Here is a 13,646-nt window from a genome sequence, read left to right as displayed (position 1 = left end):
TCTATCGTCAGAGCCTGTTGTCTTCACTTCAACGATAGGGTCTCCGGGGATTTTCGAACCCTCTTTTGCCGGATACTGAGGGCCGGACTGATTGTACATTTCAAAATTAAATTAAAAAAGGGTTTGCATTTTATACCTGCTGCCAGGTGTGAGGATGTACTGCCGCCCAATCTGGGACAGACGCAGACCAGAGAGCCGTCCCAATGGGGTTACCGTTGCTTCTGGGTTTTTGAGGTGTTTAGCACTGCTGGTTCGGCTAGTTACAGATATTCATTTAGAGATCTACATATTTAAAGTCATCTTTATAAATCGATATGTAACCTTGTTGCAGTCTCGAAACCACCTGGCTTTGCTAGTTTTGGTCCGCCCCGGAGTAAATCCGGTACCTCATATATCTAAGAAGCAATTCCCCTATCCGCTACCTGGGGAGGCGCCCGATGGAAGACCAGCAAACTCCGCACGGGTTAAGATTTGCGTAAAAGATTTGTATGAAACGTAAAATGACCCTAAAGATGGCACAATGCCGAAACCGGTTCTGTCTCTAAATTGATAAAGGATGGCTGTTATTCGTTCCAAAATACACACAACATTTTCCTTTGGTTAAATTTGCCGGTTTACTGTTTTACGTTTAACTTTTAAACCTTTAAAAATATATGTAAACCATTCGCCACCAACAANATAAAAGATTTGTATGAAACGTAAAATGACCCTAAAGATGGCACAATGCCGAAACCGGTTCTGTCTCTAAATTGATAAAGGATGACTGTAATTCGTTCCAAAATACACACAACATTTTCCTTTGGTTAAATTTGCCGGTTTACTGTTTTACGTTTAACTTTTAAACCTTTAAAAATATATGTAAACCATTCGCCACCAACAAATCAGCTTGCCATCTTACATTATTGCCCTCAACACAGACGTAGTTACATCGGAATATGGCTCTCTGCGCACCCAATTACCCGCCGTAACTTCTACCTCCCTAAATTGCAGGGAAAGTTGTTCTAAATCCCACTATTGTCTCAAAAGAACTGCAGCTTTATCTTTTTTTATGGGTATTCATAATGATGTAAATTACCTTTTATTAACCACATTNAATCAGCTTGCCATCTTACATTATTGCCCTCAACACAGACGGAGTTACATCGGAATATGGCTCTCTGCGCACCCAATTACCCGCCGTAACTTCTACCTCCGTAAATTGCAGGGAAAGTTGTTCTAAATCCCACTATTGTCTCAAAAGAACTGCAGCTTTATAATTTTTTATGGGTATTCATAATGATGTAAATTACCTTTTATTAACCACATTGTAAATTAAAAGACAGTTCATTTTTATTGTTATTTTTCATAGCACTCATTTATTTCACTTTTTAAACAATTTTTCTTATAACAACGTTATAAAACAATATATTCATATTTTTTTCTTAAGTTTTAATTTAATTTTTAATTTTTACAAAAAAACCAAAAAAATGTGGCGAGTTTGCTAAAATACAGCAAAGGCTCCTTTATAAGTATTCACCTTTTATATGGCACCTTATTATTTTCGAAAAAGTTAAAAAAAAGAAACGTTATTCACGCATACAAATAATATATGTATAATTAATAATTACTTCGATCTGAATAACTTTTTATTTATTGTTTAATACAATTAGTTAAAAGTATTAGATTTTTTGTCAGCTTTTTGATACTCAAGCTCAATATGGATGTAGTTTCCACAGACTTCAGTGCTGCATTTCAAGCACAAACTTTATGCCACAACCAACTCAAATAAAAACCAAACGCTTTTATCACAACAAAAAATAAAAACAGATTGATACATGTACGAGTGGTATAGGATAGAGTTAAGTGGGCGCGGCGCTACACGTTTGTGTATAAATCTAAATTGAGTTTGTTTCAACTTACCTAGGCAAAATGTATACGGTACGCCAAGTTTAAGTCGTTTGAACAAAGCGAAATGTTATGACACAGAAGCGTGCTGACATGCTAGAAAAAATGCTTTGGCTGCGTTGTTCCAATGTGATTATGACTCATTTGTCGGTCAAATGTCTATAACTGCAATCCTTATCCTCGCATTGACCCATCAACTCATATGGACATATAATATCGTTTGGATTCCATTTCCTGAAATGGAAAAACGGGTGATTATCAAGAAAATTTTAAACATTTCTTATATATGAACGTACTTTGTAAAAATAATTATACAAGTTAATTTTATAAGCATTTCATAAATGTAGGCATCTTCAAAACCTTATACAGGAAATAAGCTCAAAAAGTTTGCGAAATAAAGTGGAAGGTGTGAGAAATTACATTTTCTTTTCGATAAAAAAAAAAAGTTTGCCTAAGTCTTCAATATAGTCTGAAATAGCCGACTAAACTTCCCCATCATCGGTAACTAATTTTCTAAGTTCTTTTAAAGGTACTAGTTTTTAACCATCTGCATGGGAATTCCATCCCGGCCTAACAACTTAGATATAATGCGTTGTTGACAGCGGCCTGTGTCTCTCTTATAATGATCGGCTGATAATTTTTGGAATTTTCGCTTGCTTGATGAGGAACTTTATTGTAGCATAAAACTCAAAGTCAAACTGTTCACTCGATATTTTGTTTATCTGGCGGTGTCTTAACCATTAAAGAAGCGATTCGATTGAAAGACATGTATTATTTGGAGGTATCAGTCGCCGAAGAGTGCTAGGTAAAAATAAAAATGTACACCTTCCTTCTCCATTTTGCCCACTTTTTGACCTACATTTTTAGCTAACTTTTAAAACGCACCCACTTTCGTTTCTTAAATGCTCTAGTGGAGAAACATAATCGCGCACTGAACGGGCTGTCGACACTACTTGGTCGCCTGCTGCTTTCACATTGTCTACTTGTTCAGGCTTGTTGTCCTCTATGCGCACCACCTAAATATACTCAATAATTTTTGTTAATGTAAAATTAAGTGTAGTTAAAAATGTACAAATACATGAACGGAGTATGTTAAAATAGTACTGAATTGTAAAAGTTCTTCAAGACTTAAGGCACGCACTTCTTTGCCGCTATCACACATTGGCGCCGGCAACTCCTCAACACACGCTTCCACACACGCTGTCGGCGGCACCTTCTCATTGGCTTTATCACAATTTTTGGTTAAATCCTGAGCATTCACTTGGCCATCTACGATCCGATCACACATAATTGGCGTAGTATTTTGGGTATGTGTGCAGTTGTCACTTTCTGGCTCACAAGCTTCTCTTCTTGGCGAGGCGATCACAGCTTCTTCAATGTTTTCAGACTCTTTACCAACGTTAGTGCTTGGCGCCTTATACTCATTATTAGCCGCATGCGACTGTTGACTATCAGACGTAGGCGCTTCGATTGTATCTTTATCGCTACTGTTTACTGGTAATGCGGTGGCTTCCTTTTCTAATACATCTAGATCACAATATCTTATTGAATTAACAAGTTTTATATGTGTTGCCAATCCTTTTGTTTTACGCGTTATTTCATTTTTTGAATCATTATTCAATCTAAGAAGAATAGAAACATAGAAATATTAATGTCAATTATAAAGAAATGTAAATGACTAATAAACTTAAGAAAATAACAAACAAATTGGGAATACAGCACATGCAAAATATATCCTTTTTTGCTAGTATTTTACACACAAATATGTATCTATGGCAGCGTAGTAATGATTAAAGAAATCATTCATCATCCCAACTGGGAAATACCTATAGTCATCGCCCTTAACGCTCTTGCCCAACTTCACAGCCATATCGAGAACTCTTGCGCGTTTTTGCTTAAGCTTCGTAATCATTTCATTGTTGGCGCATATCTCCGGGTGTATACGCGATATTTTTACTTGTTCTTCTTTCATTTTTCTCTGTGTTTGCTCCATTTCGAGCCGCAGCTCTTTCAGTCGCTGCTCATGGCGCATCTTAGCAATTTTTGCCGCCTTTGCTTCGTTGACCAAATGAAGCGATTTATCCAGTCTGGTAAGAATATTATTGCTGCAAGTGGATAAAATAAAAAATGAAGCAAAAAATATAAAATTAATCCTAAAAATTATACGCAAAGCTCGTTACCTAACGCTGGTCAAAATTTTTTCGCAGGAATGTAGTCTTTCGGCCAACACCCGCTCATTTTTGGGAGCTGCTTGAGTAGTATTCCCAGGCGTGCCGGCTGATTCAAGACTTTTTGCTGTTGGCACTTTCTTGGAATGTTGATGTTCGCTATCAGGCTCTCGCTGCTGCTGCTGTTGTGTGCCACTTTCAACTGTTGATGTCAGCATTTCATTCGCCACGTTTGACGCATCGGTAGACGTTTGTGTGGCTGTGCTAGCAGTAAGACCGGCAAGCCCTTGCGCTTGATTTGGCTTCTGCATGCGTTTTGCCGTATTCTGCTTACTTTTCGTGCACTTCTCCACATCCTCAAGTAGACTCTTTTGCATTTTCTTCAAATGCTTTTGTTTCTCCAAAATCTTCATGCGATTCACGAGGCGTTTGTATTCCTCCTGAGAGGCGATCGGTAGACTGCGTACGGCCTAGATAGCGAATATATAAAAAATAGAGATAAAATTTCAGTAAAACCTATTAGCCAACACGCAACGCATACGCACCGTTGGTGTGCCTTTGGTCGTCTGTGCACTGGCAGCACTTAACTTACGAAGCCGCGGTTGTTCAGCGCTCGGTGTGCCACTCTTTTGCGTCGCTTGAGAACGCATATTTTTTAGAAAATTTTCCAACTTCTTTTCGAACGACTCCCCAACGCTGTTTTCTTTAGCTGCTGATGCATTTGACATGCCATCGTTGGCCAGGGAGCGTGTCTCAGCTGCCTGCTCTGTAGACAAATTCTGCTTTGTAATTGCTTCCTTGCCGCCGTAAACGTTTTCATTGAGGACGCCAGTCAGCGAGTCTGGTGTGGCCGTGCGCACACACGCCAAACCTATGCAACGTTCCAATGTGTGATTGCGTAAAATCTCCTCATCCTCCGATGAGGAATCGGAATGGCCAACGCGTATGATTAGCTTCTTCACCTTAATATTTGGCAGAGTTGTCGATGTTAGAATGCGTGATTGGTTGGTGGCAGCGTCGACTTTCTTTTTTAGTGTGCCGACGGATTCTTCACTTGTCTCCAAACTTTTGTTGATCACTTTGTTTGGCTTGACAATTTTAAGCTGTTGCGCCGCTGGTTTCAGCACTTTTGCCATTGCTGCCGGTGGTGTGCTGATTCTGGTAGGCACAGTTTTGGACGCTGGCTGTTTTGCTGGCGCCGCGGTAGGTGCTTTCCCTGCAGCTGCTGCTTGCGTCGCCGTCGCTGTTGAGGCACCGGCTTTACGCCTGTCTGGAATTTTGGCGATTTTTGCAGCAGCCTTGGTAAGCAGCTTTGCTTTGACGGCAGCATTTGTGGCGCTTTCATTTACACTTGCTGTCGCTGACAAAACTTCTTTGTTTTCCTTCTCACCACTAGCATTGGCATCATTTTCCCTTGTAACGTTATTTGGTGGAGCGCGCTCCTTCATATGCAAGCTAGTCGCATCAGCCTGCCCCGTTTGCTCAGTTGTTGTTTTGGCCTTCTTAGCTTGCGATTCATAGCTGGGATGTGTTTTATTTTTCTCCAATGCTTCGCTATTAATATCTTCGGCCGAGTGCTGACTATAGTTCTCCACACTTTGCTTCAGTTCAATAGTGCGTAGCGTACGCCCCATAGGTGCCTCCTTTTCCAAACGTCGTTTCGTCGCCAGCAATATTGCAGCACTCTCGCTCGAGTTCGTGTGCATGTCTAATATTTCTGGCGTGTTTCTGCGCAAAGTGCTGCCGAAGCTGCTTCTGCTCTCTTCCTGCAGCATATGGTCGAAATTTATGCCATTGACTTGACCTGCATGCATCGCAAACGCTGATTTATGGTAACCAGCACAGTCTGCTGGTTGCGCATCTACGACCTGTTCTTCTTCATATTCCCTGCAACGCGCAAACGCTCTTATTTTCAAACGTGGCGCATGGGCCTGAGGTTGTGTTTCACTATGCGTCTGCTCATCCTCACAATGAACAACTGATTTTACTTTCAAGCGCCGTACGGCTTCCTTTAAAATTGACTCGGTTGGCTTAGATTTAACGCTAGTCTCATTGTGTTCGCCCGGTAGAGTCGAAGGCTGTTGTGGATGTGGCTTAATGATGCTCTCCATTTCTTTGGCATGCGCTGTTGCAATTTGTGGTGGCGTGTCGGCAGTTGGTGAAGGCTTTCTGACACGCAGCTGGCCGTTCGATTTTGCTGTTTTTGCAGCTTGCCGTTGGGATAGCAACAATGCGCGTAAAGCTTCCGCCTCCTCTTCATCACTACACTCCTCCGGTTGATCTTGTGTATCTTCGGGTATTATATCCATGCTGGCCGATTTCGGAGAGGCGCTCATTCTACGTTGTCCATTTAACACTTCATTTTTAATACAATTTTCCAGCGCGTCACCGGCAACTGCTGTCTGAGCTACCTCGGACATTGGTAACGGCGGCATCGTTGGCATCGGTATCATCGTCGGTGGCATATCGATTTGTGTGCCGAAATGCATTGGCGGCATGTACATATCGAAGGGCATGGATTTGGCGTGATTATGGTAATCGTATGGTATTGGTATGCCCATACCTTCCAAAGGCGCACCACCTGGCGGCAGCGGTATGTCGTGCGTATGCTGTGAATATATACCATCTGCGTCGACAACATTCGACGTGCTCTCCTCCCGTTCGCTATCGCTGCATGCAATATCCATATCGACAGGTTTATTATCAACCTGATGCTCTATTGTCTCCAGGCTTATGTTGCTATTTTGTTCATCGTCGCAGTGTATAGGACTGAGTATTAAATTTGGCGAGCTAGCCGGACTTATTTCCATATCACCCTCCAACTCTTCGATATCGGAGGCGACAGGGCTAACTGGCTCAGCCAGTAGATCATCAAAATCTGTAGGGGAATAGGCAATCTCGGCGTTGCGTTTTTTGCGCGTCGCATGTTTTTTCATTATCGCCGAACGCAGTGCAATCAAACGCAACTCCTGCTCTTCAATTGACATGGAATCGTCACTATTGAGTTCGACCACATTGTCTGCGTCATTTGAATACGGTGTGGATTCTTCAAGCGTTTGTACTTTTTCTTCAATGATTACTTCCGCATACTTATCCGGCTGTAAGCGTTCTTTTAATGAGCAAATATTATTTTTTCTTTCTGCTACACCGCGTCCCAAAGCCAATCGCAGTTCCTCACGACTCAAAGGCAGCGTTAAATTACCGTCGTTCTCATCTGCGCTCTCAATATCCATGGTAGCTATTGAATAGTTGTCTTTTTCATATTCACTATTATCGGTTGTGTCAAGAGATATTGTTTCAATGCCACGATTCTGATAGTAGGGATTTAGCAAACGTTCTCTACGATGGTGGTGACGCTTCTCCCCATGCGATTGACTTTTACAATGCTTTTGGCGCTGATGCGCGCAACGATGAGCTCGCTGTTGCAGACGCTTACATTTGCCCTTTTTATTCCTTTTGTGCTTTTTCTTCTTCGGGGAAGGAAATTCATCTGATGAAATTGAGGATACATCGGTGGGTACTTGGCCGGCGCGTTGTACAGCTTCCCAGTCGCTGTAATCGTTCAGTCTATACATGTCATCTGAACGGGAAAGTGCAACAACATGGCAAAAGTACAGAGCAATGTAACAAACAGCTAAAAAATGCTTTAAAAAGAGGGGAAATGTCGGCATGTTTCATAACATACTCTTAGACTAATTAATAGGAGCTACTCCACTAAGTCCTTAACATTTTTTTTTTATAACCAATTATCAGGTTTTGTATGTTTTTAAAAACTTTTTAGTATGACGTATGCATTTTAAGTTGCAAAACAGTTCGATACATAACTTATAATATAATTTTTATGAATTAAAGAACCAGCTTAGAATAACTACTAAAAAGTGCTTTCTGAAGTTCGTCATACAAAACCTTTTCTGGAAGCTCTTCAAAAAAGAAACGAGAAACAAATGCTAATTGGAAGGCCTCTTGACTCTAAGGAAGGACTTTTAGAGGGATTTTTAGCTCTCCAAATTAACTATCGGGAACGTACATACAGCAAAGCTTGTAAAGATAAACGCGGTATAAGGTCTTTCAAAAAATAGCACTCTTTTTGCTTTGCCTTGTAGTAAAGAAAATGTAAAACCAACCCCTTGACTGTGTCGCCACTAATGTAAAGTGAAGAGCAATAGTTACCTGAACTAATGAAGTAACTGTATTACGTAGCAGTAAAGCAACTCATGATCTAATAAAAAAAATTATGTCAGAAATTAGCATCTTACCATTTCGTTCATGAAAACATAACATAATCGACTCAGGCTTATATTTCATATGATAAGCGTGCGCTATCGCTTAATAACCTTGTATGTACTTAACCCAAATCGACCTCGTATTGCCATATGGCAACGCAAAACACATCATGTATGGAAGGGTGTAAAACAAAAACCACTTACTTAAAAATGCTTAAACTAAATTAAGTGACAGAAAATCATCGAAATGTTTTATATGAAAAAAGTAAGCATAAATTTATAGCAAGTGTTTTTTATTTACAAAATGTGACAGTGATAAAAAATTAGCTAATACATTAGTCGACTCTATTGGTAACAAAAAACAATAAAAACCAATAGTGCATGTTAGATAATTTCAGTGTTTTTCAGCCCGTTTCCATATGGCAAAAAGGGGCGTCATGAGAACTGTGTATTGGAGGGCGTAAAACAAAAACGGTTTACTTAGAAATGTTTATGTATATGTACGTTAACTAATTGCTACCTTAGTTTAATCTGGCCTTCGCTGAGCCGCACATAGACCCGTAGTGTTACCAGTTGGAGCTCGTTCTTACGCGTTAAAGAATACATCACAAAGGATGTCAACGCTTTTTGCGAATTTCAGTAGAAATTTCTAATTTACTTTTAAAATGTCCTCTAATTTCTCGAAATGGTGGGCTCCCAAGCATTTTAATCTTCTTTTTGACAGTCGACCGAGTAGATGCTTCAACATTTCCCTGGTCTCCCACTCACGTCACTCCCTGCAATTGTCCACGCCAATGATACCAATTTTTTGTGCAGGAGAAGCAACCAGGATATACCTCGTAAGCAATACGGTAATAACTCTGCAATCTTTCTATGGTGCAGTGCTGCGACGCGCTGAAAATTTTCAATCGGCCCCAGGTATGAGGACTTTCTTTCGGAATTCCACCACACCATATTGGTCTGACTATTGCTGTGTAGAACCAGGGCAGGTGAATGGCGCCAAATGACTCCCAGCATTATTTTACATGCATTAAGGGTGCTACTGGCCTTCTTCACCCTTTAATCAACATTGCGCTTCCACAGCTGCTTACTATCCAACTACTTTCAAATACTTTGTGTGGTCTTTAGTTGACAGCTTGATTCAACTAGCCACGGGGGGTCTCCACACTGGGACCTTATATCTTCTTGTGACTACACCACTTACCAATTCAAATTCACAAACAACGTCGTTGTGCTGGTGAAGCATGTAAAATTAGAGCACGAGTAGTCTGTGTAAAATGTGATGTGGGTTTATGTTTGAAATGTTTTTGCTACTTTTCCTACCAATATTGAACTCCTTATCCGCTTTGAACGTAGAATATGCATACCTATGTATATTATCAATATATATATTAAAACTTTATATATGTATTTATATTATATTATTTTACATTTTAACCAAATATTGTCTGCCGCTGTGGTGTAGTGGTAAGCAGTGCGCGCTTCCACTCCGCAGCGCCTGGGTTCAAGCCCTGGTAAAAGCAACATCGCAAAAAAATTTATAAAAAAGGGTTTTTCTTAACAGCGGTCGCCCCTCGGCAGGCAATGGCAAACCTCCGAGTGTATTTCTGCCATGAAAAAAGCTTCTCATAAAAATACAATCGCCGTTCAGAGTCGGCGTAGAACTGTAGGTCCCTCCACTTTGTGTGAAAATATAACGCGCACGCCACAAATCGGAGGAGAAGCTCGGCCAAACACTAACATATGTGTAAAAGCCAATCTATTACGGCCGAAGTCGGAGGAACAATACTACTCCCAAAGTTTTAGTCACGTTTTTTCCTTTATAGGGAATTTACATGAGGCGATTTTTCAGGCGATTTTTAGTTGAAAGCAACAATCGCCTGGTGTAAACGGCCTTTCAACAATCGCTTTCAATGAAATTGGTCGGCTGCCTACTTTCGTTCAACTTTTGATTCAACTTATCGCCTGCGCCTGTATATAGAAGCCAAAAAATCGAAAAAAATTTTATCTGGGACAATTTGGGTTAAAAGCTAGAATTTCAATCTTTGGGAATATGCTTACTACACATGACTTCATACTTCATACATGCATGCACTTCATACATATGTATGTACATATATGTGCGCATGAAAACTTGATATTATGTACATAAAATCATATCTGTTACTGCGTGCTTAGTCTTTGCGAAAAATGCATTGTGAGATTAAAGCCCAACTTGGAATCAGGCTCAATAATCTAAAGGATGCAATCTATACAAATGTGTGTACATACACTTACCATATTTGTACGCATAGCATTCCGAAATTCTTTTAATTTTTTCATATTCTGCATTCTCTTCCTCCAGTTCGTTGATACGTTTTCGCAGACCATCCTCCTCCGAATCGATTTCGCCTTCTTCACGTCCACTGGACATCTTTAAGCGAGTGAAATTTGGTTGAAATGCTTAAAAGCACTATTAATTTACAACTTTATAAATGTTTTAAGCTTCTAATCTCACTAAAATTAAATGAAAAACAAGAAAATGTCGCGCCCGAAACTCAACTACTCCAAAATGGCAAATTTTTTCACAGAAATTAGTGCATTTTCCGCTTTGACAGAAGGCACCGGGTGACAAAGATGGAAAAATTATTCTAATAAGTGTCATAACTATACGTTCTCTGCTTTCAGTGAAATTACCGTCAGAGGTCACCCAAGCAGGCAATTTCAACATTTTGACATTTGGTTTCGTTAAATTACTGTTCAGAGGCGTTATGGCCGTTTCCGGTCTTTTTCACAAAGTTGCTTGAGCAAATATGCAGCAAAAAGTAAGTTTGCTTATAAAATTTTATTTGTGGCAATTGGATTAACCTTTATCGTTTTCGTAAATTGCAGCGCAGAGAACCCGTGCACGCCGTGCAAGTTTTCGGACGCAAGGTAAGCTAGAGTGAACAATCAAGTATTGAATCTGCCGTGACGCACGTGCCGAACGCTGCCCATTATTGGGGAAAAGTACTAATTGAAAATTTCTATTATTGCAGAAAACCGCCACTGCTGTTGCTTACTGCAAGCGTGGACGTGGTCTCTTGAGGGTGAATGGCCGTCCTTTGGAACAAATTGAACCTAAAGTGCTGCAATACAAATTGCAGGAACCACTTTTGCTGTTGGGCAAGGTGAGTTGTTTGTGATGCAGGGATGTGACGTTGCGCTTGACAAGCGCCGCAATACGTGATGAGTTCGACTTATCCCGAAATTGAACCAAATGAAAATAGTTATTAAACTGATGGCGTTTGTAAATTATAACTTTATGTTAGTTTTGCATCAAATATTTACGGATATTTACTCTTTTTGCAGGAAAAATTCGCTGGCGTAGACATTCGTGTGCGTGTTAGCGGTGGTGGTCATGTTGCACAAATCTATGCTATTCGTCAGGCCATTTCCAAGGCGCTGATTGCTTTCTACCAAAAATGTGAGTTTTCATAATATGCAATATTTATTAAGTATGTAGTCGTATGGCTCGAAAGCTTGGAACCCGGTTAATACCAGATTTTCGGTGGATAAAAATTTTCCTCTCGAAAGATGAAAACACGGGAAAGCAAAGCTATCAGGCAAATACCAATCATTCCTACTACTATAGAAGGCGTGAGTGATGCCCGAGTTACAAGAAGGTATATTTTATATTTTGACCACTATTTGTTACCAGTTTAGGTTTAGTACTAATATACCGGTTAATACCAGATTTTCGGTGGATAATTAATTGCCTCTCGAAAGATGAAAACACGGTAGACTAAATATTCAGGCGAATACCAATCACATAATTGGCTCATAAGTCGTTTGTGAGTGATGCTAGATTTACAAACTAATGAAAAATGTTTTTTTTTTCCTAAATATTTGGCGATATGCTATTTATGCCGGTTAATACCAGATTTTCGGTTGGAACACGAAATTCCTCTCGAAAGATGAAAACGCGGTAGACTAAATATTCAGGCAAATACCAATCACATAATTGGCACATAAGTCATATGTGAGTGATGCTAGATTTACAAACTAATGAAAAACGCTTTTTTTTTCCTAAATATTTGGCGATATGCTATTTATGCCGGTTAATACCAGATTTTCGGCTGGAACACGAAATTCCTCTCGAAAGATGAAAACGCGGTAGAATAAATGTTCAGGCAAATACCAATCACAATATTCCGATTAGCTATTGTGAGTGATGCTCGATTTACATTTTATGCTCTTTATTATTTTTTTCTTTGCTAGAATTGCTTTGAATCAACCTCTTATAGTACTTAAGTATTCTTTTTTCTTATTTTGCAGACGTTGACGAGGCCTCCAAAAAGGAAATCAAGGACATCCTCATCCAATACGACAGGACTTTGTTGGTCGGCGACCCACGTCGCTGCGAGCCGAAGAAATTTGGTGGTCCAGGTGCCCGTGCTCGTTACCAGAAATCATATCGTTAAGCTTTTATGGCGATATGCGATTAGTTATATTTTAAGGTGTACACTCTTGAAGGAAAAAATACATATTTTCATTTGAAAAATGGACATTGTGGTTGTTCTTCACACTTGCCTGGTTATCTGGTTATGTGCGGTTAACCAACGCACAGCATTACATACGTAGAATTCTGTTGGTTTTTGACTTCTACGTCTACGTAAAAATGGTATAGCAGTGCATGCACTGCCAAGTATGTACATGTATGTAAGTACAGAGGATTTATAAGCTGAAATTAGTCGAGAACGCAGAACGTATACTTAAACGCTGTCTGTATACGCAGAATTTTGTCGATTACTGGAGCCCTCAGTGTTGCTTACTACACTGTTGCCACTCATCAATGCTTTTTCATAAACTTACCCTTTCAACTACAATTTTTCGTGCTATAATAGATTTTAGCTAAATATAAACTACTTAGTTTTCAACAAAAACCTTATTCAATAGTAAATTTCAAATATTTTAAACATATTTTGAGTAGGAACTTATATCTTTTTTACCATCTGTAAAACTGACGAAGTGGCAACCATCTAAAGAAGGAGAAATCAGCTGACACGGAAAAATCTAAATTCCGCAGATTTCTACGCTACGGGCTACAACTACAGAAAAATTCTGCGGTGTTGAGTTTCCATTTACATGGCGCTTTGGTAAGACAGGTCGTGTCAGCTGACTCGGGTTTACGTACCGGTAGGTTTACGTTCTTGACTAATTTCAGCTATAGCCCAGCTATGCATACTTCACTGCTATACCATTTTTCGTAAAAATCAAAACCCAACAGAATTCTATCAACAATCTAGCTATGACAAAACCAAAAATATGGCTCGATAGGACTTTTTGTGTTGATTTCAACCCTTTCTGGCGGAAGTAAAAAATAAAGAAGATATCAATGGTTAAAGCTAAT

General features: G+C 39.7%; 2 protein-coding genes across 3 annotated transcripts; one reads left to right on the top strand and one right to left on the bottom strand.

Moving 5' to 3' along the window:
• Positions 1 to 1,414: 1,414 nt before the first annotated feature.
• LOC108367694 (uncharacterized) lies at positions 1,415 to 10,886 on the bottom strand. 2 transcript variants are annotated; one of them, XM_017622377.1, is made up of 7 exons: positions 10,553 to 10,886; positions 4,598 to 7,686; positions 4,065 to 4,522; positions 3,711 to 3,989; positions 3,026 to 3,506; positions 2,770 to 2,900; positions 1,415 to 2,118 (listed from the first exon to the last, which is right to left on the bottom strand). In XM_017622377.1, exons 1-7 carry the CDS (start codon positions 10,686 to 10,688, stop codon positions 2,025 to 2,027), a joined length of 4,668 nt encoding a protein of 1,555 aa, XP_017477866.1. In that variant the 5' UTR covers positions 10,689 to 10,886; the 3' UTR covers positions 1,415 to 2,024. The 2 variants fall into 2 exon arrangements, with proteins under 2 accessions (XP_017477866.1, XP_017477867.1); XM_017622378.1 differs by having other exon boundaries at positions 4,598 to 7,632.
• Positions 10,887 to 11,006: 120 nt separating this feature from the next.
• On the top strand, positions 11,007 to 12,801 carry RpS16 (ribosomal protein S16). The gene is made up of 5 exons (XM_017622376.1): positions 11,007 to 11,079; positions 11,147 to 11,188; positions 11,293 to 11,424; positions 11,606 to 11,720; positions 12,572 to 12,801. Exons 1-5 carry the CDS (start codon positions 11,068 to 11,070, stop codon positions 12,715 to 12,717), a joined length of 447 nt encoding a protein of 148 aa, XP_017477865.1. The 5' UTR covers positions 11,007 to 11,067; the 3' UTR covers positions 12,718 to 12,801.
• Positions 12,802 to 13,646: the final 845 nt, after the last annotated feature.

This window comes from Rhagoletis zephyria, unplaced genomic scaffold (assembly GCF_001687245.7).
Source record: "Rhagoletis zephyria isolate East Lansing unplaced genomic scaffold, Rhagoletis_zephyria_1.1 Rzeph_scaffold_02778, whole genome shotgun sequence".
NCBI classification, from domain to species: domain Eukaryota; kingdom Metazoa; phylum Arthropoda; class Insecta; order Diptera; family Tephritidae; genus Rhagoletis; species Rhagoletis zephyria.
Note: the sequence above shows the minus strand (reverse complement) of the source record. Positions and strands in the feature narration are given on the sequence as shown.

Coding starts and splice junctions, on each gene's coding strand:
- RpS16 (XM_017622376.1), top strand. Junction 11,189..11,292: donor TGCAAGTTTTCGGACGCAAG/GTAAGCTAGAGT, acceptor CTATTATTGCAG/AAAACCGCCACTGCTGTTGC. Junction 11,425..11,605: donor CACTTTTGCTGTTGGGCAAG/GTGAGTTGTTTG, acceptor CTCTTTTTGCAG/GAAAAATTCGCTGGCGTAGA.
- LOC108367694 (XM_017622377.1), bottom strand. CDS start 10,688: ATGTCCAGTGGACGTGAAGAAGGCGAAATCGATTCGGAGGAGGATGGT. Junction 3,990..4,064: donor AAAATTTTGACCAGCGTTAG/GTAACGAGCTTT, acceptor ATCCACTTGCAG/CAATAATATTCTTACCAGAC. Junction 2,119..2,769: donor CATTTAAGAAACGAAAGTGG/GTGCGTTTTAAA, acceptor TTTCCATTTCAG/GAAATGGAATCCAAACGATA.